Here is a 19,249-nt window from a genome sequence, read left to right as displayed (position 1 = left end):
TCCCATGAGACTACCTGGAACCAAATGCCGTTAACAAATCAGAATATTTGTTCGATTTTGAAGCAGGAAGTCGAGGTACCATCCGGAGAATGCCAATGAGAACCTTGTTAGTTGATAGTTCTCTAAGGTCATGTGCCAGCATCTGCTCACAAAAGGTAAGTTCTGCATGATAGACCTTTGGAAACAATTGTAGATTTACAGTAGCCAAGAATGGATATGGCAGCAATGCAACATGTTAAACTCAGCAACAAATTATCAATGACACAACCAAACACTAAATGCTGAAGAAGATATCAAAGTTCATACACCATAAGCACGTAACTCAGACAGAGGGTAGGGTATTCATTAAACATTAGAAGCACCATACAGGTTGCAGTTAAAAATAAGACAAACACAGTTCTAGGTGGTTTGATCAAAGTAAATTACGCGGTGGTGATTTACTACCACAGAATCACTTCACTTCTAAAAAAACATTTTTAATAGGAGGCCCCTCCAAATCTCCTCCCTACTCCCACCCCTGCCTACCATCCCCAAACCACTGTATAACGCCTAACCCTTAAAAGCCTATACAAAGTAATTATGTTGAAATTAATTACGACTGAGTAATTTACTTAGATAACACCTCGGTATACGGGCAAGCACACAGCAGAGTTAGTGGGAGTTCTAACAATTTCTCAAAAGAAAATATGGAAAAAGAGTTAGCTACATTTTGACTAAGGAGTGCAATACTGGCTGTGTGATAACTAAGTGCTCTGCATCTTTCATGCTGTACTGTTCAGCATCTTACCACAAGTAGTAGGATACATTTTCATAATGAAGAATATAGATTATCCGTCCACTGATCTTGGATGTTAAAGGAGATCATTGCTTATAACAATGTACCTAAAGTCTTTTGTCTTGTGATATTTTAGGTTTGGTTGGCTTTCTTACAATTTGACGAGAGTTCTCTGCAGGTCAGTGCAATTTTAGATTTCAATGCAGTTCCTTGCTTAAAGCATTACTAGGTCCTTGCACGTCTTTGTCTTTTACACATGTCTCCTCTATTGTCTTTCTTACAATATTACATGGGAATTTGCTGTAACTCCGTTTATCAGTGGCTGTGTTGAGCTCAGGGTCACCACTGAAATGGGGTTTGTAAACATGCAATGGTTCCTCAGACCACCAAGGAAGTACTAATGCATTATGCACCTCTGTCCATTTCAGCAGAAGTGCAGGTAGTACTGAAGCCAATGAGCCTAGTGATAGAAATGTTTTATGAAGAAGGCACAAAGTAGGACTGTGGGGGAGGTTTGTATACCTTCTTATAGCAAAAATGAAAACATCTGTGTCCAATGCAGATATGTAAAGTTTTTAAGTTCCTTTTTCTGTGTCATTGATTGTACAAAGAATGATCTCTGCCTGAGTCTTATTGTGTACTGCTAAGGCAGTCCAAGGAACAACAGGAGGCAGCTATGTCTGTACAACATGCCACTAGAAAGTCTTTTTTGGTCATTTTTGCAAGTTGATTCATTATTTGGGTTAGGTAAGTAGTTAATTCATCTTTGGTATACATTTGTGAAAGTAGGCTCCTCATAGTAACAGTGGTTATGTGTGTCCTGTCTGTGATTTTGCTGTGGGGTGGCATAATTCCCTGGAGCTTCTTTTGCCGTGTCATCTTCTTTAATGTGCTTTCTTTCTATGTGTCAAACATTAAGTGTATTATATTGTACTACTAGTACTTCTTTTGATTTTTAGTAGAATGCTTCTGTCAGTTCTTTGCATGTCTGAATGTGTTTAGATCATTCAAGGCTGTACCTCTCCCATACCCTCAACAACTGCTACGTGAAAGATTGTTTGATGTGGATTATTGGTAATTGCTCTTCTTTGAGTTGTTTGCTTGTTATTTGTGATACTGATTTGTAATGCTGGTGGTGTGTTCGAATTTAAGATTTTGATAGTTTGCTTTTTAACTTTTTCTGTATGTCCTAGTCTGGTGTTGCTCCTGTGAGTCCCACAGTAATTTGGTCCCTCTGGGTTTTCGCTCCATGTTATTCTGCTGTGATTTTGCCCCATGGTGCACAATGAAATAGGGCACTATCTTTCGCTCCACAAATCCCAATGTAGTTAACGAGACCGGATCGTAGTGTGTTGAGGCATCCATAGGGATACCACCAGGATTCTAGGTAATCCCTACTCTGAACATTCCTCTTGAACAATTCTCATCCGCACTTTGCTTGCTACCCACTGTGCCATATACCCCATTTCCTCCACTTTTCTCCATGCTCCCATACTCTTAGCTAGGACCAGCCACAAACAGTACATGGAAAGAGATATCATCCCACAACAGGGTGCCCGAGGACATCTTCTCACAAGTACCTAACCTGAAGAGCACCACTACTGAAATGCCATTGAAGGGTGAACCCCATGGCCACACTGTTTGGATGCTCCATGTTGCCAACCTCCACTTATCTCCCTGCACTAAAATGACAACCCTCAAACACACTTTACACATACCAACTAAGTCACTCCCTGTTCTGGATAAGTTACAGAGGGTGGAGTAGAGGCAGGCAGATTTAAATATAGGCTGTTACAATAGTCCAGCCTAGAGAGAACCAGGGTTCTGGAGACAGTGAGCTTCTGGGGGAAGGAGAGGAAAGGAAGAATACCTCTGAGGAGGTGTAGCTGGTAGTATGACTTTTTAGAGACGTCAGCGATGTGAGGAGAGAAGAAGAGTGTGGAGTCGAAGATGACCCTGAGGTATTTAGCCTCAAAGGTGGGAGCAGGAGGAGGGCCAAGAGAGGCCAGCCAGAGAGCTACAGGGAGGAGGGAGCCGGTGTGCCGATGAGGAGAATCTCAGTCTTGACGGCATTAAGGCAGAGGTCATTGGCGCACACCACTCCTGGATAGCAGACAGACAGTCAGAGAGGAGGGACGGGGAGGAGGAGGCAGAGCGTAGCCTGAAAATGAGCTGGGTGTCATCCACATAACTCTGGAAGTTGGGGCAGAGAGTTGCGATGCGGTGGGCAAGGAGTGCCAGGTATTGGTTGAAAAGCCAGGGAGAGAGGTTAGACCCCTGGGGGACATCACAGGTAGAGTAGAAGACAGTGGAGAGGAAGGACCCAAGTTGGACCTGGGAGGGTTGGTCGGAGAGGAAAGAAGTCAGCCATGCCAGAGCCTGACCAGTGATACCCAAGTTATCACGGAGCCAGTTCAGCAGGATGGCATGGTTGACAGTATCAAAGGCAGAAGAGAGATCAAGCAGGTTGAGGATGCAAGGGGTGTTAGAATCAAGGTTGGAGAGCAGGTCTTCACAGATGTTCAGGAGAGCAGTTTCCGTGCTTCTGGCAGCTCTGAAGGCAGACTGATGGTCATGAAGACAACCAACAGATTCAGTATGGAGATTCAGCTGGGAGATGGGCAGTTTCTCCAGGAGTTTGCCCAGGAAGGGAGTGATAGAGATTGGGCGATAGTTAGCTGGGCAAGTGGGGTCAGCAGAGGGTTTCTTAAGAAGGGGGAGAAACTTACCTTTGATCACTGCCCCTGACACCAAAAGCGATCTTTGGGACTGCATGGCTATGCCTGTGATGCTATTGTCTCAAAGGTCACACACCATCGCTTTTGAATATACTGCTTTGGGTGAGGGTGTTCACTTTTGGCTCACCGGCCCACCGGGTGACAAAAAGTTAATTCTTCGGCCTCACATTCAAAAATGTTGGACAAGCCGGCACAAAGCAATTCAGTAAGCCTACAGACATAAAAGACAGTATGCCCTTCATTTAGTGCTGTGACCTCAGTCCTCCACAGAGCCGCTTTGGATAAAATAATCCATGCACTGCTCTTTTACCATTCCTCTCACAGTAATTGCATCCAGTTAGGCAAAGGGTTTAAGTGGGTCTGTGAGTTACATATAATCTTTTCAGCAACTGAAGTTTAAGGCAAAAGTGTTCTCCTCAAGAAAAAAATGTTTGTTTAATTTTGTTATTCAGAATTCTTTTCTTTCAAATTGGTTTAATTTTTAAAGTAACTCATTGGCTGATTTGTACAAAATAACGCATAGGGCCTCTTTATGACTTCTGATGTACTTGATTAACGTTACCATAGATGGTAGATACGGATTACAATCACGCTTTAGGGTTAAGATGTATCCCCATTTTTGGAATGCTACTGGACTCTACTAAGGATAGGAAGACTTACCACATGCAGAAATACCACCAACCATTACCTCCACAACTACATTCACTTGCAAACATGTGATGTTACTGGGTTTAGGACCACAAAACCCTAAACCAGGTGGAGTGGTAAAACAGGCAGTATCTCTAAATGCCACGGCTTAGACCTACTGCAAGATTTATTGTGAGGCCACATGTAGCCTATGCTAAAAAACAGTCAAGGGTTTTGTTTTTGTCTTATTTGTAGGAAATTAAGCAGACAAAATCCATGCAGCAGTTATTTCTTAGAGGCCTTATTAAGAATTGTTAATAGGTGGGGTATAAAGATCAAATGTTCTTCAATAATAGGAATCCGAGATGTGACAGTACCTGGAATTTGCGGATGTACTGCTCTGTGTTTAAGCTTATACGTGCTTGTTTCAGATTTATAGGAAGAACATTCGTAGTGAAGAGGATGGGATACCTACCTACTATGAAAGAAGGAAGCAGCTTTGTGACTTGGGTTTGAACCAAGGTACCAGTGATCGACCTTTCTTTCAAGTTTTTGATTTTGCTCATTTCCCTATGCATCGATGGCATTGTTTTGGGTTCCAATGCATATGATGGCTAGACTTATCATACCTGGGCTGTCTGCTGATTGTGAGGTCTGGCACAGCTCAGACACTACTTCATTAGGATATTCACATCAACTTTCTACATTAAATGGAATGCAGTGAGGCATTGCTCACTCTACTGAAAGCAGCATAAGTACCATGTTCATAGCTGGCCAGTCCTATTAATGAGACTTTGAGATTGAAAAAGCAGGCACAAAGTGTCAGAGATTATACAAAATCTGAGTATACCTTGATGCTTGTGGGAGTTGGAGAGAATCAGTGCATCAGCCAACTAGTACTGCATGGATCATCCCTTGCGGGCTCTGCACTGACAGAATGGGTTGAAAGAAGATATAAATACGAGGAAAGAGCATTGATGTGATCAATATTTGACCACTGGAAAGAGGCAGGCATGATAATTTAGTCCCTCGGCAGCTACCCAAATTCTAGCCACTGATGCCAAGAAGGATGGTTAGGGAGCAATGGGGGAGGGGTAATATTGGCAGAATTGCATAAAAGTAAAGAAGATTGGCCATCTAGTGAAAATGTAATTGATAAGTGGAATGATCTGGGTGGATTGATCAGGGTGCATTTTACGAACTCCCTTACAAGCTCTAGCTATTTAGGAGGAATAGAACTGGGTAATGCACAGTACGACTGCAGATTGATGATGCCATTCTAGAGCATCAACTATTTCTTCTATACTACTAACACCATGCCCAATATGCTCTAGAAAATAGCATTTTTACATATAGAGCTTTAGTGTGAGCCATGCCAACCATGTCACATTATATCATGCATAGAGTATAGCCTCTTGGCTGCCAATAACAAAAGCAATATTAAAAACTATAATTTAATACAGCCTTATAGACTGAGGGAGGGGTCATTATCGCAGGATAATGACCCACCACCAAATTATGGCACGATGCAAAGCCAAGGGCCATAAGTTGGGGAAGGGTCATTATTCCAAGAGATAATGATCCCTCTTGAGGTCTACAAGGCTATTAGCACATAGAGGTAATAGCAGTACATGTTTTGGAGTTTTGGTGATGAAATAAAAAAACAGTAAAATAGTAACTAAAGTAAAGAGAAAACTATGTTTGTAAACATAATGTGGTTTTATTTTGTAGCCTTGAATTTAGTACATTTAGATTTCATCCTAATACTATTTTGTATCATCTGTCCTAAACTGGATGGGAACGAAGGTCTCTGTCTGGCTCGAATTAATAGGATTTGTCTCGCCATCTCTGGTCATGTGTATAGTGACCACTGGCTTGATTTTCCTGCTCTACATTTATGAGGATTTTTAGCATTATACATGCAGGTGTCTAATCCACCAATACGGTTTCTAACGTCTGCCTTTGTCTGTATCCTTGAGTGCCAATATGAAACTCTTCCTCCCTTGCCAGCCTTGACTGGAACATGTACACTGGCTGCATGAACAGTCTGGACTGCGCTTTTGTGCAAAATCCGTGAGTCAGGCCTCTCTCTGCATTCTCAGAAGTTCTCAGCGCCCTCCATTCACTTCAACGTGGCTGCATTTTCCATTTTGATGGCGACTTATGTAGGCTGCATAAAGCGTAAAGCAAGCGCCATGTCTTATTCTTGTGTGTAGTGCGTTTCTGCATAGCAACAGAGTATATGTCTTATCTAAGTGGGTCAAAAGCATATTCTTCTTGTCTATGAGAAGTCTTAATCTAGGTGTCTGTGTAGCTTCGTGCAGGGATGCATGTGTGCTTCATGTCTAGCACACTAACATATTTATCTTGGTTGTGACATCATTAGCTCTCTGCAAAGTCTCATTCAGTCCACTTGTTCCATCGTCTGCAAGTTTATCTCCTCTATGACATCATCAGGGTAGGGGTTATATGGTTGTCTGAGCGAATAGCATTTCTTGCATCTGTGGTACAGTGGTGATGGGGAGGAGGGAACAATGTACACCTTTTAATTTCTGTAACACCGAGATAAGGGAGGGACCGGAACGACGAGGGCCACATTCATCTGTCCCTATTCACTAGGAAGCAACCTCCACTTCACATAAGCCAGAGAAGGCATGAAATAGGTGAGTGGAGCAGGGAGCCAAAGAGAAATGGAAAAGCAGAAACAGCGAGAGGGGGCAGAACGCTGTAGGGCTGCCACAGGTTTCAGCAAACTAACCAACATATGCCAACAAGAACCGGTGAGTGCACCCGAGGGAAGCAGGGACTCCAAGGCGTATAGGCAACTCTGTCAAAAGCAAATAAACTTAAATGAAATACATGAAGACTCAGTAAATGAATATCTTGTAAAAAGGCAAAGCGGAATAAGCATAAGAGACTGCCATTTTTATTAGTGTATGCAGTACACCCGTAAGAGAAGCCCTAGCATGCTAGTATGCCAGGCGGATTCAAGGGAAGACAAAACAAGTATGAAAGACTGTCGAGTTTGGGAGTGTGCACAGATCACACATGAGAAAAGCCCCGGCAGGAGAGTGCACCAGGCAGATTAAGAGGTTCAAGAATATATATAACAAAAGCCCAGGCAGGGCAGTGTACCAGGCGAATGCAAGGTGGAACGTGTGTTCATTTGAGGAAAGTCCTGGCAGGAGAGTATACCAGGCAGATGCCAGTTATGAACATGTTTATGTGAGAAAGCACTGTCAGTAAAAGATACCAGGCAGGATCAAGTTGAACAGGGTATAATATACATTATCCAAGGAAATCCTGATAAGGATTCATCAGGACTAACCGAAGGCTGTGGAAATATATTAAACAGGAGAAAAAACCTGGCAGGAGATTATACCAGCTATCCTAACAAGATAAAGAATAATAGCCAAGTTGTTTTATGTACCAGTTGTGTTGTTGATCAGGAGGAACTTAAGGAACTGATATTCTTGAATATAAAACAGGGTGAGGAGAATTCAGTGGAAGGGTATCACCCTCTGGAACAAGGAACTATATCCTTCTGGAACTTTTGTGCTGGAGTTACACATTTCCTTTTTGAACATTTGTACACTACTAAAGGCCAAAGACATTGATTCCCCTATACTTAAAAACAGTACTTTTTGCATTAACAGTCGTTGAAGCTGTAAAATAAATGTAATAGAGCAATGGTCATATGGGAGGGGGTACATTTGACAGGTGGAGTTATCACAGCAATTGCACTTGCCAGTTCTACTACGAGCATTGGTTTCCAGAAGGGATTAAACATGAGAAATGTTCGAGTTTCGCATGATGATGACATTCCACAACCTCAATCATTTCCTCTGCATAAAGTAGACCCAGGTGGCAGTGACTATGCAAAAGAACAGTCACATGGACAGGCTGTGGGGAAGAATATGTGCCCCAGTAGGATAGTCAATGAAGTCACTGAAGTCCTAATGAGTGCCTCACAGCTCATTTGTGAACCTTCACAAGAGTTACAATAACATTAAAGACATTTAACAACATGTTTATCTATACACATGTACACATGGCAAGAGTAAGTATTTACATCAACGGCAGGTAAACTGGTAAAATAAATTAGAAAGAGCATTGGCCATCTATGGGGACCAAACATACATAGTGTGACTATTTAGAAAGGGGGATTGACATGTAGAGGTTATAGTGCCTAACTTTGCCAGATCACCTGTGAGCATTGTTATTTAGCAATGTGATACCTCCGGGCCTGGGCGCTACCAACAAATGCAATAATTAAATACATTGTTTGCATTGGAGAGATCGAAGGCTGTACATGCATGAGCTGTAAGCTTTGGTTGATGATGTTCTATGGCTCGAATCAATTACCCTACCCTACTGATGCCTTGCCTGAATCTGCGTTTCAGGTTGGGGGAAACTACGCTACTGAGTTTATACTTGTAAAAATAGGATTTAACATATAACACTTCATTGTAATGTGACAGGGATAAAGAAAGAACCATTCATAAGAAAATCTCTCCTGGAGCCAGTAGCAATGACTTTCCATCACCTTACAATCACACACGTCAGCATGCACCATTCCATTTGGAAGATGCTCATCGAGTAACATATACTTCTCCTGATTCCCAGAATGCAGAGAAAATAAATTCAAAGCTAATCATCACCCGAAAAATATTTGGAGTTACTGAAAAAGCATACAGCTGGTTTATATTGCAGAAATAACTATTATAATTAATAATGGGGTTGTAACGAGACTACGAGACTTTTACTCATTTGGATGCTGTTCTTCCAAATGTGTCCTATGGTGTGTCACCTGTCAGCTCCCTGAATCTCCCACATTTGGCTTTGAGTTTTCCAGGCTCCTTCTGCACCTTCTCCCAGGTGTCACCTGAAGGGATGTGCCATGTGCACTTGCTTCAAGAAACATACACCGATTGGTGTGTCACTCACCTCCCTATACTATGCGGTTTCCTCCCAGGAAAATAAGGCAAGGATGGCTCTCCCAAAAGCTGCCATCAGGGATTCCTAGCTCCTCCTTCTGCCAGTTGGCACCCAATGGCATATGTCTCAACCACTAATTTAAAGAGACAGACACTGACTGGCCTGTCTCCCACCTGCCTGAATCTTTGCTGCTCCCTCAGAGCAAAAGCAGCTCAGCATGACTCCCCCACATGCTGTCCTCGGGGGGTTTCTGGGTCTTCCCACTCCTCCCAAGTGTCATCCGATAACGCATATCTTGATCGCTCACTTCAAGAGAAGGACACTATCTGGTGTTTCATTCACCTTCACGAAATCTAGAATTTCTGGTGCTGCTTCCCAGCAAAATCAGGTGAGGTTGATTCCTCCTATAAGCTGCCCTGGAATCACTTCTTTCCCGGGGTGGCTTCACCCCATGTGGCCAGGGGACGGTTGCCTCTAACTAATACTGACCCTCGGGGTGGCTATATGAGGCAGGACCACATGGGGGGAGGCGGCCCTCACAGGAGTAACATGACATAATTGGAGGAAGTCACATACTCCTTCCACCCCCATTCCCTTTTGGGGATGTTCCTTCCATTCGTCATGCCCTGATGGTATATTGTAACACTCTCCCTTAACCACTGGCCAAACCTACTTCAAGTATTCCCCAACATCACATAAGGAACTGTATACCAACAACTGAGATAAGGAAGAGGCAGGAAACAGTAATGATTACTCCGAGTGGGGTCCAACATCAGCTTCCTCAACATCATACAAGGAACAACGTGGCAATAACTGAGTCGGGAAAGAGGAACAGAACAATGAAGATGACAAAGACCAGTAAACCAACACAGTGGTCTAGTCTTTGCAAGTTGTTCAATCACCCCAGGCAGTTTAAATCTGCCACAGCTGACAGACGTGAGAGAGAGCTGAGTTTTACCATGGAGTGTGCTGATACCGACCGGTCAGAATGCTGAATGAAAGCGCGCCATGGGAAGTGGTGTGAAAGTGATGCAGACGGTGGAGAGGTGAACCGGAGTTCAGGAAGCATGCCGCCTTAGAGTGTGAGCCAGCAGGAACTGTGCACAGTACAGATAGACATAGTGAAGGCACAGCGGCGAATGGGACACATGCCAAGCCAGCAGATAGAGGTGAACCAAAGCAGAGAGACGCAAGGGACCCTTAGAGTACTTGGGAAGGTACTGGGTTCCTTAAAAGTGTTTGTTGTTCTATAAAAGTAACACCCGAGATGCAAAGTGAAACCTGTGAAGAGGTTAACAGATTGGTGAACCGTACCACAAAGGGGTTGTTGAACCCATATCAAAAAGGAGAAAAAAAGTTAATGCTTATGGTCTGGGAAAAGAGACAGAAACCCAATATATAAAAGAAGAAGCAAATATAGAAACAAACTGTGCTAAACAAGGGTCAATAAGGCAGCATTACACAAGTATAATTCAGTGGATACAAAGGAAGGTAACTGGCAGGAGAGTATACCAGGCAAAATCAAATGTATGTAAAGAAATTACAAGCCAAGTATTTAAAAGACTGCATAGCAGTCCTGGAAGGAGAATATACAAGGCAAAGCCAAGTGTTTTCAAGAAAGGGAAAGAGACTGTATCCAAGAACTGGAGAGGAGAGTAGACTAGGCAAAGCAAAGTTTGTGCAAAAAGAGAATCTCAAGGAAGATCCATGCCCTTGAGATTGTGTATATTTTTTAATGTGGAAAAGAGCTTGGCAGGGGAGTATACAAGGTGATCTTCCCTAAATATAATAAGCCTGTCTACAGCAATGACCTCCTGCCTCTCAGAAAGCTCCCTGAAACTGAATAGGAGAGACAGCCATATGTCCCCCTTTAAACCACATGGCTTTTTTATTGTCATTATAATTGTAATTATTAATATGGTATTAATATGGTATTTATTGAGTGCAGGTGTAGCTTTGGGAAACATAGGAGCACTTTAGAAGTTATAGGGGAAGTACACGGTGAAGGAATCGGATCACAAGAGATCAATACCCGATAGCGAGGAGCTAACAATGGGGCATGGGAAGGTTGTCAATTGCGCAGCAAGGAATCTACAAGCAACGAAGAGAGGAAAGGGGGGGAGCAGATTGCTCAGTCTCAGATTAGGTGGGGAGTGGACCCACATGTAGAAGCTTCAAGAAACATACTATGGCTGGTGTTCTTCCTACATGGTTCAACTTCCGTCCTTAATGAATCACCCAAAAGTTGGCTGATTTGAGTTTGTTGCAGGAAGGTACCTCCAGGTCTACATTTATCGCCCTATGCTTAGGTTTGAAGGTCTTGGCAGGGGCACCCCCTATTATTTTTCAAGAATTGGGATGTTCCATGTGGCCAGAGCAAAGCATTGTGGTTTGCTGCATGGTCTTTGGCGGTTGTCCCTGCACATTAGACATTACAAGAACAGCATTTCAAGTTAGAAATCATAACATCAAACCAAAAAAGAGGAAAATAACAATTACCTCCTCTTCTTTGTGATTATGAGAACATCATTGAAAAGGAATAAGTAAAACTGTTGTCTTGAAGTGCGTTTTGAAAAAATTCCAGTGTCTTCTACGTATGCGGTTAACTCTCCCCTCTTACGCAGCCACCGAGAGGAGGATACCAATGGAAACGGCTGCAAAGAAAGAATAGCATCAGTTTAATAGCATGACATACATACAAATAAGGTAAGACAAAACACATTAGAAAATGACTGGCGCAAAGTATAAGCACTAAAGGGTGCAAAATGCAACTATGGCTTTATTAATAATAATGAAGAGCAACAGCAACACTCACAATTGATAAAATAGTGTTTATTTTTAGAATACGTGAAATCATCTAATGGAATGGTTTTCAGGGTAATATATCTATTTAGGTAGGTATGTCTTGTGAGAAACCTGAAGGTGTCTCCCTCATTAGTCTCCGGGGATCTGTCATCCAGGTGGTCAGGACACGGCCATCACTTTTGGATCCAGTTCCTGGGGGTGGACCAGTGCAGGAGTATCACCTAGATGAGGGGTCTTCAGGGAGCGCAAGTGGGACACCGGATGGCGAAACACGGTATCCCCTTCCCTGTAACACCTTTACCCCATCCTACCTAGTAGGATACATAGGGTCTCAATCCTCCCAACCCCCTTTTTCAACACAAACACTTTCTCCCAGACAACTCACTGTGATGGAAAACGGACTAACACCCGAGCCGTATACCTGACATGTTCCACTACAACAGTTGGGCAGGGTCAGGCAATTACTAATCATTACACACACACATGACTTCCATCACACTTCCCCACATGGATAAAAGGCAGAACACGAAAGCACACTCTGAGCAAGGCAAAGCACATGAGGAAGCAGCAGTTCCAAGATGGCAGTTTAATACAAGGTGGAAGATGGCAAAACCGAAGAGGATTGCAAGGAGGGAAATACCCTTGACCGACAACCACCTCTTTCATGAGCCTTCAAAAGTAGGAAGCGTAAAATCTGGAATTAAAGCTAAAGAATCGTGCACTGTGTGTCAGAGGTACCCGGGGCTCTCCCGCTCCTGCATCGATAGTCAAGGCGAGGAGAAGCGTTTGCTGCTGTGGTACTGTCCTTGGCTCCTACAACAAAGCAGTAGCAGTGAAGTCAGCACAGCCGGTGAGTTTTGGAGACGGATACCAGACCGGTCTGTGTGGAAATGAAGGTGGCAAGCAGCAACATTGTATGAAGAAGATTATTAAGACAGCAGATGAGTGAATTAACTTTGAAGCTAAAATGCGATACCATAGAGTGGTCCGGCATCACGTGGGTGCTCATTCAAATGTCATCGTTAGGTATCCAACCACAAGGATGGAAATGTTAAAAGAAAGAATTGTGAAATCGAAGTGGTACTGCAACGGTTCAAGCCAAACCCTGTGCACATTTGAAAGTCTTTGATACTTGATGTAAAATTGACATTGGTCCGAGCCTGGCTGAGGGAGACCAATTGTGTAGAAGGAATCTGAGCCCGGCAGAGGGGGATCTGGGGTGAACCATGAGTCACCCTAAAAGGAAGAATCTACAAAAATTATATGATAAAGTAAAAGCTGAAAGACAGGCTCGAGTCCGGCAGAGGGAAGCCTGTGTGAAACTTTATGCTGAAAGGATCTGTGCCAGTTGAGGAGGATCCGGGGTGGATATTGAAACACCCGATGTGAATATTTGTGACAATCCAGAAGAGAAAAGAATGTGTTGTATAATTGGTTGCATCAGGCTCTTTGAGTGAAGCGATTGAGAAGCATGGAGACGTACGTTCCGAAGTCCCTGGTGCTGTTGAGTGGACTGTAACCTCATGCTACAGAAGCCAGAGAGTGTGCTATGCTCGAGGGAACCACCTTATCCTGTGCTAAAAACATGGGAAAGGGAGGCCAATGGCCTGCAAACCTGACATCATTTTCAACACTTCTTTCTTTTTCATAACATTATTTCCCAGACTAATAGTTTCATCCTGTTGCTTACTAAGAACTGCTCTCTCACTTTTATAGCCCAATGCTTTAAAAAGTCAGGGTGCTTTTGCATCTTCCATTTTCTTTATTTCATGCCTCCCACAAACTGTACCCAGAGTTCATTTGAAGTGGGCTGGTAGGACGTGACGTGAATGTGAATGAGCTACGCAGGGATGAGATGCTCTGGGATGATTCACAGAATGGAATAGTGACAATGGTATTCACTTACTCCTTTGTTGAGGGGGGAATAAATGAAGGCGGTCGAAGGAAAGGTTTTGCACCTTCTCATGAGCTTCCTGGAACTATTTTGTGCCTCTGAGCCTCACCCATTTATCAACCTTCAGTCCTACCCCCATGCCACTAGCTGACGTTTCAATATGCCCAAATGCCCAATATGCTCCATCATTCAGTAGGCCACTAATCTGGCCTCTGAATGCGCTTCCAGAAATGACTCTTCTCTTGGGGAACAAGTCATCATAAAAAACTACTATGTGTTTACACAAATGGATATAGACTGAAATGTTCATCCTATTGGCATCCTTAACACTTGTCTGGTAATAAAGATCAATTGCAAAGGCAACATTAGGGTACACGTTAATCACGATAACATTCTGGTCTTTGATGCTAAGATCCCTTCTCAGACAGCAGCCATCCACAGTGTCAGTCAACAGCTGAACCGGGAGGTAGCTACCCATCCAACCCAACAAAACATTGTGTGTTCCATACCATCACTGGGAGATGGCCAGTACAATCATACCACCCAGCTGCAATCCAGGGCACGCCATTACAGAGTGACAATGGTTCCCCACTCACTCTCCTATCTCCAGAAAAGGCCATCAATCACAAAGAACACCTTGACATAGAAACACTCAACACCATATCTGGCACTAGACTTTCTGCCAATATCTATGATCTTCTGGAGGACCAGATGCTCATTTATGGCCTCCTGCCTGATGGCTACAAAGTTGTTTGCAATCAGAAGATATATCACTCTGGGAAAGGGGTGGTCCTAATCCACCCAGTGTATATCCAGCCAGTTCAGACTCCCAAACACACGTCAGCCTCTTTTGACATCCTATTGTGCAAATGTTCACAAATCCTCAAGACATCCATTTTCACTGCTGCAATTTACAGGGCCCCTGGATATGCAACATCTGTTCTCAATTAATCTGCAGATTTCATCACTCAGCATATAAAACACCTCAGAAAGAAAATGGTTAATGGGTGATATGAACATTTGGTTGGACTGCCCCCTAATTACTACTACTGGTTCCTTTCAAAGAATATGTCTAAAACCTTCACTTTACTCTCCTTTCTACTAAGTTTTCTGGGGTGGGTGGACACACCTTAGATGCTATCCTCACATGCACCATCTTTCTTTCCGATAGTAGAATCTTTATGCTCCCCTGCTCCAGTCACTACCTGGTATTCTGCAACCTGGCCACAAACATCAACAGGGTCATTCCACTCACCAAAATAGCTGGGGGCCCCATCAAAATCTGCATGATGAAAAATATCACATCTCAGAACTTCAAGGAATTTGACTCTATGCTAGGGAGGTTTTCCACAGCCCTCTGGTGAGGGTGCATGAAACCGTGTATCCTAAGGACAAAAAAGGTTCCAACCAAAAAACAGAGTCAACTCTCTTTATGGATAGCTATGGAAGGCTGGTCAACAGGCACAGTTGGTCCCTATCAAATATACGAAGGTAGGCACGACAAAGATACACTTACAAATATATGCTCTCATGGCGTGATTAATGGCTTATACAAAAACACACACAAAGTTCAAATAAGTGAAACAAGAATAAGGCATTTGTGTGATTTGGGCCAAATGACCTTCTTTCTCTTCTTTTTTTCCTCTCTCTTTCCTTTTATCTCTATCCCTCAGTTTCTCTCTATAAAGGTAAGGGGTGGGGAGAAAAAGGGGAACCCTAGATATCAATACAGCAAGACTTCACAGTCTAGAGGAGGACAGTTAACATAGAAGTAGGCTATATACTCAGTGTAGTGCCTAGAGAGAGAGCGACAGAGAGAGAGAGAACCCTTCAAAACCTCCAGTTCCAGGTTCAAGACCCAACCGACCAAAGAATGAAGGAAGCAGAGCAGGATTTTGTTCTTTGTCAGTCAGTACAGTGGGGCCTACAACACCCCACTGCTCCAGGACCAAAGAGTCCCCTGAAAAGAATTTCAAAGACTATATCAGTACCCATGAACCTGGGGACAGGCCCTCACAGTGCCAGTCAAACAGGATTCCACCTGGAAGAAGTGGGAGAAACATGTAAGTAAAGGAATTCTTTAACATGGCTCAAGACTGCAACGGTAACTAAGGACCTTTAGTCCCAGATCGACAACTCAGCTGGATGAAAAGAAGAACAATCCATGTACACAGGAGGATCACTCGCCAACCATAGGTTTTAGCAGTGCCAGGCACCAAGAGGGCATAGGAACCTGACCAAGGAGATCTAGGAATCTCAGAGGCAAAACTAGGCAGCCATGCCAAAAAGAATGGCTCTAGCATGGAAGCAGTCGACAGAGGGGACCCAGGATTATATGAAGTATAGTGGTAACCCACCATTCCTCTAGATCTGGGAAGATCCCTATTTCAAGCGTCTTTGTCCACCACACGGTTTTCACAGGGAGACAACACCACAGGGACCCAGAAACAGACACAGCATGGGCGCACCAGTCCACCCGTCAACAAGGACTGAGAAGGGAAAAAGGAACAGCTGACAAAGGGCATCGAACAGCCTAAAGAAGAAACTGGGGCAATGACGAAGGAACCAGAACCGAGCCAATATGACCAAACCGTGTACTAGAACACCAGCAGCCCAGCAACCTGAAACTCTAAGGTACTTCAGGTAAGAATCTGAGGAATTGGCAGGGTCTCCCATAGATAGGCACATGTACTGATGGCCATGCCTAAGCCAACCCTCAAATTGCACACCAAGCAAGTACACAAAGGTTTTGGTGACCAGCCAATCACTGTGAGCTGTAAAATCTCCCAATAAATCAGGCCCCTTCACACAGGATATGTACTGGCCATACCTGAGGCATGGAACCCCAGTTTATACCATTATATGGTGAATGGCTCGGTCGAGAGTGAGCTTAAATCACATTTTATGACTGCCTCATGGTCCCCACAGACAAATGAATGGCTCAAGTTAAACTAAATTACAGCTGCCCCCAGTGAACTCCATAGCACCCATGTAGAATCACACTGGGACCAAAATGAGGTACTTAAAAACTATCCCTGTCCTAATAGCCATATGGGCTGCAATAACACTGTATATCAAAAAGGTTTGCAGTGGCTACAAAAATAAATTCAAAAATCTAGAAAAACCAAACATAAAAAGCAAAATGTTTAAGGGACCCATAAAGTGGGACAGGAGAACTCCCAAAAATGGAATTGGGAAATAACGCCCCTCAGGACTAGGAGACAAGTTACAGCCAGAGATAATACTAGAACACCTTGAAAATAGCATTAGCAAAGTTCTGGTCTCTCTGGCCTGGTCATTCTAAAAGTAAGAAATTGTCAATTAAAAGGAGGAATATATGGTACAAGGGTAAACTGGATCTTCTAAAAAGTGCAAATTGGACTCAAACGCAAATGTCAAAAGTCCAGAGCCACAAACGATAAAGCCAACTTTATCAGATGCCAAAGATGATACAACTATGCCGGTGTCCAGTCATAATATCGAATACAAAATTTCGAATGGCAAAAAAGTCGAATCAAAAATGTCGAAAAAAAAAATGTCGAATTATTTTTTTTTGGGCTCTAGTTTATATATAGGTAAAAACAAAAAAAAAAAGAAAAAACGGGGTTGGGGGGGAACCCCCCATTTCGAAAAAAAAACGTCATAAAAAATAAATTCGACATTTTTGTTTTCGACATTTTCTTTTCGACTTTTTGACTTTCGACATATTTGTATTCGAGATTATGACTATAAACCAAACTATGCCCTCTGCCGAAGATAGAGGTATTCATCCAAAACCACATTTGTTTTGCCCCAATAAAGCCTCCGATGTCTTCAAGACATGCAAAGAACTAAGACCTCCATCCCATTGTTGCCCTAATCCCCCAAAATTAGAACAACTTGCACACAATTTAGCTGCTATTTTCCAAGAGCAAATGTCATTGCAGGTCTGACAGAATACAGAGCACAGCCACATCATGTTTCAGCACTTTTAAATCCTTCAGGCCCATGTGCCCTGAAGACCTCATGAAGACAGCAACTAAAATGAATGCCTCTCATGAACAAACTTCTTCTTGCCTTGCTTTCACTGTCTAGAAGAACATTACTTTCTTGGTGCGAGCATTAACAGCTGTGCCGAACCAGATGAAGGAGTCAGACGCAAGTTGGATGTTTCCATGTTCTTTTATTTAACCAAAATAATCAAATCCCTATCTTGCCCTATGACTATGCGGGTTTCCCTACCTAACCAAACTAACTAATGGTGCTCGTCAGTCACCAGATGTTCAAAACCAAAATGTCCTTCATTCAAAAACCGCATCTATCTGGCCCTATCACTTGGAACTAATAACTAAATAAGGCAGCTTCCCTTTATCCAGTTGTCTCAACATTATTTCAGGGCTTCCAAGATACAACAGTTCTCTTAAGTAGTATGAAGTCTGAATTTCGTATATTCGTCCAGGTTCTGTAGCCATCACTGATGAATGTCTGTAGTTCTTGATTTAGGTTTACACTTTAGGTCTCCGGGAGCTCTTGAGACTCTCTAGTCTCGCTCATCTACTCTTTAAGACAGTGGCGCTTTCCTTTCTGTTTTAGCAATTTGAAACCCTTTTACTTGAGGGGTTGTCTCTTCCTCTCTGTTGGGATATATTATACTCTTTACCTGTGGTTAATTATCCACATCCTGAGGTCTTCCTTCTGGTTTCAAAATGTCTGACTTTTGTCACAGCCGTTTAGGATTAACTCAGAGTCTTTATCACAGTCTTTCATCAAAGAATCCCAGTAATCCTCATATGTTATGCTCTGTAACTCTCTTGCTTTTTTCAATAAAGGGCTTCCCATTCTCTTAGGCTTTAGGCCTCAATGTTGCTATCTCTTTGTTAACTTTCATGCAGTCACCCTGGCCTCCCCCTTATTAGAATCCCCCTGGTACCTTCAGTCAGTGTGGGTTGATTCCGTGGGCTTGGCGATGGCGTATCTGCTTTGTCTGCTTTTCACCTCTGGTTTCTCGCCCCTCTCCCAGAGTCTTCTGCTTGTTCTGTTAACACGCGGTGGTCAGCACGTTTTTGCAGATGGGAGGATTCATTCCTCCACTGTTACGGGTCTTGGCGTTGTTAAGCAGGTTTCCCAACCCACCACGATCCTCTCATGGTCACGCCACCCTTCAGGATGGTATCCTGGACGCCGACCACACAGCAGTTGCTCTGCTGTATATTTCACCGGGCCTCTGACGTCTCGCTTCAAGGTTCTCCTTCGCTCAGGTTGCCGCTGGCTCCGTGGCTTAACCTTGCTATGCCTCTCCTATGAGTGCGTACGTCATTGGGCTTCCCCTGCATATGCTTCTCTCCCCGCCTCCATGATTTGCTTGACCTTTTTATAGGTCGTTTTGTGTTCCAATCAACGTTACGTTTTCCTCAGATGTCGTGCTCTGCCCAGCATTACTTGAAGCCAATAGAAGAGAAACCATGTTATTGGTATTTAAAGGTAACCCTCATG

General features: G+C 43.3%; 1 protein-coding gene across 2 annotated transcripts in view; it reads right to left on the bottom strand.

The window, feature by feature from the left end:
- The window catches only part of ARHGEF26 (Rho guanine nucleotide exchange factor 26), a 736,698-nt gene that overhangs the window by 183,910 nt on the left and 533,539 nt on the right, over nt 1-19,249 (bottom strand). For both annotated transcript variants that reach the window (XM_069618407.1, XM_069618408.1), the window contains exon 11: nt 11,578-11,732. In XM_069618407.1, coding sequence (XP_069474508.1) covers nt 11,578-11,732 — 155 coding nt within the window. The remainder of the gene's footprint in view (nt 1-11,577; nt 11,733-19,249) is intronic.

This window comes from Ambystoma mexicanum, chromosome 10 (genome assembly GCF_040938575.1).
Source record: "Ambystoma mexicanum isolate Mex_15411 chromosome 10, UKY_AmexF1_1, whole genome shotgun sequence".
Lineage (NCBI taxonomy): Eukaryota > Metazoa > Chordata > Amphibia > Caudata > Ambystomatidae > Ambystoma > Ambystoma mexicanum.
The sequence above is the reverse complement of the archived record's forward strand: the minus strand, read 5'-3'. Positions and strand labels throughout refer to the sequence as shown.